Source organism: Triticum aestivum, chromosome 3D (assembly GCF_018294505.1).
Source record: "Triticum aestivum cultivar Chinese Spring chromosome 3D, IWGSC CS RefSeq v2.1, whole genome shotgun sequence".
Classification (NCBI taxonomy): domain Eukaryota; kingdom Viridiplantae; phylum Streptophyta; class Magnoliopsida; order Poales; family Poaceae; genus Triticum; species Triticum aestivum.
The window spans coordinates 555,005,505-555,012,316 of record NC_057802.1 but is presented as its reverse complement, the minus strand read 5'-3'; the positions used below and the strand labels follow the sequence as shown (position 1 = coordinate 555,012,316).

The following is a 6,812-nucleotide window of genomic DNA, read 5'->3' as shown; positions in this document are numbered from 1 at the left end:
TCGTTTGAAGAAAAGATGTGTGCAAAGGAAAAGAAACATTCATGCAGAAAGTATGATACAACTGGATCATTGACATGCTCTCAAAGTAGCGGCGAATAAGCCAGTCAATGGTGTTAGAAGGGAGAGAGAGGATTGGTGGAATATGATGGATGTATTATTGAGCCTCGAGGGCGAGTATATATTGAGTACAAGGCTTGGAGGGCAAGACGCCTCTCCTGGAGATAAGGTAGGACACGGGTTACAAATCCTAGACTACCAAATACAAGTATCCCAAATATATCTCTAACATCCCCCGGCAGTCGTAGCGGTAGCGTTGCGAACAACAGGAGCGTCGCGGACGGTCAGACTGGAGAGAATAGCAGCCGACGGACTGACATCCCCCTGCAGTCCTAGCAGGAGCGTCGGGGACGGTGTCGCGTCGCGGACGCGTTGACTGTGGAGGAAGCCGACGAGTTGCTCAAGCGGATGATAGCCCTTTGTGCCGATGTCGATGTAGCCGAGAGCGTAGGGTGGTGTAGCCGTGGTCGAGGTAGCCGTGCGAAGAACGCCGTGGTCGATGTCGAGTCGGGGTAGCCGGTGTCGAGGGAGTCGCCGTGGAGCCGCAGGCGCAAGGAGGCGCCGAGTTAGTCATGGGCGCAGTGGTGTCGAAGAAGTGATGCGCCCGGAAGGAGAATGGTGTTGACGACGCGTCGCGCCGGGTTTGCCAACCCCGGGGACACATCGTAGACGAAGGCACGCGTCGGTGTTGCCAGCACCGGGCATGCGTAGACGGGCAAAGACGAAGTTGACGAAGCGCCGCACCAGGCTTGCCAGGCCCGGGGACACGTCGTGGACGAAGGCACGCGGCGGTGTTGCCAGCACCGGGCATGCGTAGAGTGGGACCTGCACGAGCTGTACGCCATGTCGAAGAGGTCGGAGAGGCCAGCAGAGAAGGACTCGACGACGGTTGCGGCGCCATTCGGCGCGGGGCCAATGTCGCCCGCGGTTGTCGGAGTAGATGAAGCAGTCGGGGTAGATGACGGCGACGCTGGCGACGAGCTGGTGCTGGACGAAGACGAAGTGGGGTGGACGGGCGGCGGCGGCAGCTACGAAGGTAGCCGCGGCGGCGGCCAAAGAAGAGCGGCGGCGGCAGCCTGACGGCGGCGGCTAGGTTAGGAGTGCGGCGGCGGTGCTCGAAGTAGGCGAAGAACCCTGACAGCATGACAAAGACCGGCGCGGACGGTGGCGTTCCCGCGCCAAGGGAGACGGCGCGGTGCATACCACGGGAGGTCGACGCGCGGTGACGGCGGAGTGGACCACGGGCCGCGCCGCTACGGCCCAAGGGGCGACGCAGCGGCGGCAGGCGGGTCGGGGCGACGGCGGGAAGACCTCGGGGCGGCGGCCGGGACCGCGGGCTGCGACGCTGCGGCCCGAAGGGGCGACGCAACGGCGGTACGCGAGTCGGTGCAACCGCGGGGACGGCCTCGGGGCGGCGGCGGGGACCGCGTATCGCGACACTACGGCCCGAAGGGGCGACGCAGCGGCGACGCACGAGTCGATGCAGCCGCGAGGAGAACCACAGGGCGGCGGCGCTCCGGCCCGACGGGGCGACGCAGCGGCAGCCTGATGCTCGATCGGTGGAGAGGCGCGCTGAACTCGGGGACGATCTTCACGGGACCTGCGGAGGCGCGCGTAACCGACGGGCCAGGTCGGTCGCGTGGCGTAGATGAGGCGGATCAGCGGCGAGCGGGTGATCAAGCCGATCGCGCGCGAGGTCGGGGACGCCGCTTGGTGGAGGCGTGGTGGCGGCGGAGTCCGAGATGAAGCCGGCGACGACGGACGGCGTGCGACGTCGTGCGGACGAGCTTGTCAGCACTGGCACCCGGGCTGCCAAAGCAACGCCAGTTGAGGCAGCCGACGAGCCTGACGCAGCCGTCCCGATGCAGCCGAGGACGAGGCCGGCGAGGTATACCGCCGGGCCGCCGTGCAGACGCGGCGGAGGCGGATGGCGTGGATCGATTTGCGGGCCGACGCGCGAGCGGCGGCTATGATCGGCCGCCGCATGGTGCGAGGCCACCGGGTGTAGGCGATGCAGGTCGGCCGGTCGGAGCAGGGCGGTGACGGCGGCCGTAGGGCGACGGGCGGGCCAGCGCGCGGACGACGGCCTTGAGGGCGGCCTGTTGCGCGAGGCCGCCGGGTCGGTGAAGTAGCCGGCCAGTCGCGCCGGTGTCGGAGTAGAGGCGCGGGGTGTCGACGGCGGCGGTGGGCGACGCAAACCGATTAAGAATAGATCGGAAAACCGAAAAGAAGACGCCGATCAAAGCGACCGGCGAGAGAGAAAAAACCCGGATCAGAGGATCGGGAAAAAAGACTCTCTAGGGCAGCCGGCCAACACGGCCGGCGAACGAACCCTAGGTACGGGCGGCGCGGCCCCCGGCGGCGATCATGGAGACCGACCGCCCCGGGGGCGGCGCGCGGGTGCGGAAGCGGCGGCGGCTAGGGTTTAGGATCGACTTGCGATAGATACCATGTTAGAAGGGAGAGAGAGGATTGGTGGAATATGATGGATGTATTATTGAGCCTCGAGGACGAGTATATATTGAGTACAAGACTTGGAGGGCAAGACGCCTCTCCTGGAGATAAGGTAGGACACGGATTACAAATCCTAGACTACCAAATACAAGTATCCCAAATATATCTCTGACAAATGGTTTCTGAAAACAAATAGAAAAAGGTCAAAACGATGGGTTTAACTAAAACTATCGGTAGCGAAAGTCATTAGTTGAAAATTCAACGGGGCCAACGGGATATTTCAGATACACTTTGGGTCCGCTGCTGTGTAAATTCAAAGGGATAAAATTAAGGCTAAGAAGCTGGACCCTACCTTTCCCGATCATTGTATGTACCTGAAATTTCAGATAAGTGATTCGCATGCAAGGCCCGGGCTACCCACGGCGTCTATCTGAGAGATGACCAGAACTATTTAATCTATTTAAAATACACCATTCAGGGATTAAATCTGGGACATCGCTTATGACATGAAAACTCCTAGCCTTTTCAATATTTACTCAAAAGTAGGGGATATGAACACAATAAACACATACCCGTCCTCTCCGTGAACTTTACATAATTAGATTGCACACAACCAACACTAACATACAAATAAACACGTCAACAAAGAATAAAGTCATAAAAAAAACAAAGCTATGTTTGTTTTCCGATAAATGACATTTAATTGAATTGACTTATCAAGATGATACAATCGCATCGAAAGAATGTCCGACCTCTGTATTACATAATGCGATCCCACTTGTAGAGGTATATCACTTTTCCCATTTACAAACCAATTACAGAGTTTTGACAAGGGCTATGCAATGGAAAGTACCCACTTTACGTGACCATGTTTGCGAATTATGGCAGATGAGCAGCCGAGAAAGTGCGTGTGCGGGCTGCAGCTTGCTCCAAATCCCCTCCTAATTTTGTGATCCAGCTAAAAAATTTCAAATGCATCTAGCTAGATTCCACATTTTACTTTTCAATTTTTGTGAATTTTATTCCTTTCTTGAAAAGGAGGTGGAACCCCCTGGCCTCTGCATCGTTATGAGGCACACAACCATTCTTATTATTTATTAAGCAAAGTACATAACAAATCAAACCAAAGCCGAAATGTTACAAGATATGAAAAGTAAACACATAGGGCTAAGTCGACTTCTTCTACACCATCTGTCATATTTAGTTCTCCTTTTGGTTTGCAATATGATTTGGGACAGTTGGATTTAGATTGAACGATTCGGGGAGGTTTGAGTTTGACACACTTATTTCCGACACTGAATCCTCTAAATATAGGATATTGTTTGTGATATCAGCCAGTTCGTATATACTTCTCTTTAAAATGTAGGTTTGAGTTTGACGCACTTATTTCCGACATTGAACCCTACTGGACCGACTTACAGTTCACACATTACAATGGGGAAATAAAATTAAAATATAATATCAACTTTTACAGTAAGAATCATCCTCAATACAATGAACAATGAATGCGTGCATCTTCATTTGTTCTTATTTTGCACTAATAATAAATAAATTCAGGACACAACTTCGGCACGCACGTCCTTAACCAGATTAATTAGCTCTATGGCTGAGTGAGGCCATTGGCGCCACACCTCTTGAATTCTGGGGGCGGCGGGGGCAGGCTGGTCTCCGGTGTTGGCCCGTTTTCCACGATGAATGCTGTCGCCATGCCCATGATGATGTGGAACTCAAAGTGGCAGTGGAGGTACCACATCCCGGGGTTGTCGGTGACGAAGCGCACAGCGGCCCAGCCGGTCCTGGGCACCTGCACCGTGTTCCTCAGCTGTGGGTTGTGGTAGTTGAACTTCTTGGGATCCGTCTTGGGGTTGTAGTTGCCGAGCCCTGTGGCGAGCACGAAGAAGTCATAGCCATGGAGGTGCATGGGGTTGGAGTCGCTCTGCAGCAGCGCCGTGCTCTGGAAGATGATCTCCACCGAGGTGTTGTACCGGAACCTCCGTAGCTTGGTCGCCTTGAACGTCGGCTCGAGCGCCTTCTCCAGCGGCCCCGGCGGGATGAGGGAGCGGTCGGTGTAGTTGTACGGGTGCGGCGGATGGTCGGGGAGGTCCTCCGTGTAGAGGCCACTTGTCCGACCGTCGTAGTATCTCTCGAGGAGCGACGCATTAGTCGGGTGGCGGAAGGACACATTGTTCATGGTGGCCACCACAATGGTCTCCGGACTCCGCCCACGCTCGCATGTCTTGTTGGTGCCGCGGCAGATGGAGCCAAGGCCGAGCGTGAAGAAGAGGCGCTCGTCGACGTGCATGGGAACGCGGTGGCGGTCTGGGTGGGCGAGGCCGGTGAGGTTGCTGTGGAAGTAGTAGGACGGCATGGTGTTGTGCTGGCTGGGCATGAGCGGCGTCGGCACCGGCAGCCCGTTGTTGTTGTGGGAGGATCCGGCGTAGCGGACGAGGCCGCGGGACACGAACCCCGGGATCTGTGGGTCAGGCTCCGGCGGCTGGTTTGCGAGCGCCACCATATGGTAGTGCGCGGGCGGGGCATCAGCGGCCATGAGCACGTCGATGGCCTCCCCTGGCGCGACGGTCACCATGTCCGTCTTGTACGGCGTTAAGTAGTACCCGTCGGCGCCCACCACCGTGAACGTGTGTCCTGCGACCTTGAAGTAGTACTCCGAGAAGAGCGCCGTGTTCACGATCCGTAGCAGGTATGTCTCCCCGCGCACCACGTCTAGGACGAAGCTCTCCTCCGGCTTGCCAGAGCAGTTGCTTAGGTCGCCGAGCTTACCGTTGATGGTCGCCGACAGCGGGTTGTCGTCGAAGTTACCGTCATGCATTCTCCGGTCGAGCTCGACGAGGTCGAGCTCCCACCACTCGCCGATGATGATGGGCACGTCCCTGGCAGGAGTCGGGAACGGGTACCTGCCGCCCCTGGGGCGGATGATGAAGGCACCAGCAACGGTGGCGCGGAGGCAGGTGACGTGGGCGTGCCACCACAGTGTGCCGACCTGGTCGGTGACGTTGAAGCGGTACATGTGTTCGCCGCCGGGAGGGATGGGGCATTCGGTGACGAAGCCGGCGCCATCGGACCAGCAGCTCCGCATCTGCCGGACGCCGTGCCAGTGGATGGTGAGCCCGTGAGGAAGACGGTTGACGACGTGGACGACAACCGTGTCACCGTCGGTGATGTCGATGGTGGGGCCTGGGAGCTGCCCGTTCACCACGTAAATCTTGGTCGTGTTACACAGGTGCGTCTGGTTCATCTCGTGCACCTGAACATCATCATTAATCAAATACGTAACTGATCGGTCAACAGGTAACTAATCAAGACGGTAGCTTAAGCTGTGTGCTGAGAAAGCTTCATAAAAAGCCATACACAGAGTAAAACTAGTTTTTTTGTTTGTTTGTTTTCATGATGTACATCCAGCCTAAGATTTTAGCCCATACGCGCAAAGCAAGTTTACTATCGTCACGACCTTTGAGAGTAAAGCTTTTTTGAACAATCCTTTGGAAGTAAATCTACCGAGAAGTGATCAAGAACATGACTTGATTAACCAAATTGATAGATAGATAGATATTGTACTCACGACAAAGGTGTGTTCCACGACCGCCGCCTCACCGCCGGCCGCCGCTGCGAGAGCCGCAAGGACCACGGCGCAGAACATGGTTGACGCCATGGAGAGCTTCTCCATGCCTGCTTGCTCTGCAAACTCAGTGCTATATGCCACTCTCGATGGGTAGTTAGCTACTTAACTCGCTGCTCAATGGAAGGATGGTTTGCCAAGCCTGTGATGGGGCCTATTTATACATTCGACGGACAAGGCGTCGGAATCCTACGGCCGTTTGCAATCGTTGACTTGACCAGGCTAATCAAACCAAGCAACAGGAAACGCCATGTGTTGATATCCACTAGTAGAAAACTGGGTTTTGGTCACAGAGCAATATTCACATTAGTCCCAGTTCAGTCTCAAACCGGGACTAATGTGAGCATTGGTCCCTGTTCGTGCGGCCAGGGGCCTGCCGGGCCTCGTGGGGGCATTGGTCCCGGTTCGTCCGGACCCGTTGTTCCCGGTTGGTGGGACAAACCGGGACCAATGGGCCACGCTCCTGGCCTACCACCCTTTAGTCCCGGTTCCTACCACAAACCGGGACTAAAGGGCTGGTCCTAGTTGCGCCCAGTTTTTAGTCCCACCTCGCCAACCGAAGGGCGCTCACACCAGTTTATAAGCCCGTCCCTCTATACCTTGTTGAGCTTCTCTTAAAGTGAAAATAGATGCCCTTATACAGGGAATTTCACCTAAATTCATA

At 56.3% G+C, this 6,812-nt stretch overlaps 1 protein-coding gene across 1 annotated transcript; it reads right to left on the bottom strand.

Annotated features, from left to right (window-relative positions):
* Positions 1-3,946: 3,946 nt before the first annotated feature.
* On the bottom strand, positions 3,947-6,196 carry LOC123075390 (laccase-19). The gene is made up of 2 exons (XM_044498006.1): positions 6,092-6,196; positions 3,947-5,776 (listed from the first exon to the last, which is right to left on the bottom strand). The coding sequence occupies exons 1-2, from the start codon at positions 6,194-6,196 to the stop codon at positions 4,112-4,114; spliced, it is 1,770 nt and encodes a 589-aa protein (XP_044353941.1). The 3' UTR covers positions 3,947-4,111.
* Positions 6,197-6,812: the final 616 nt, after the last annotated feature.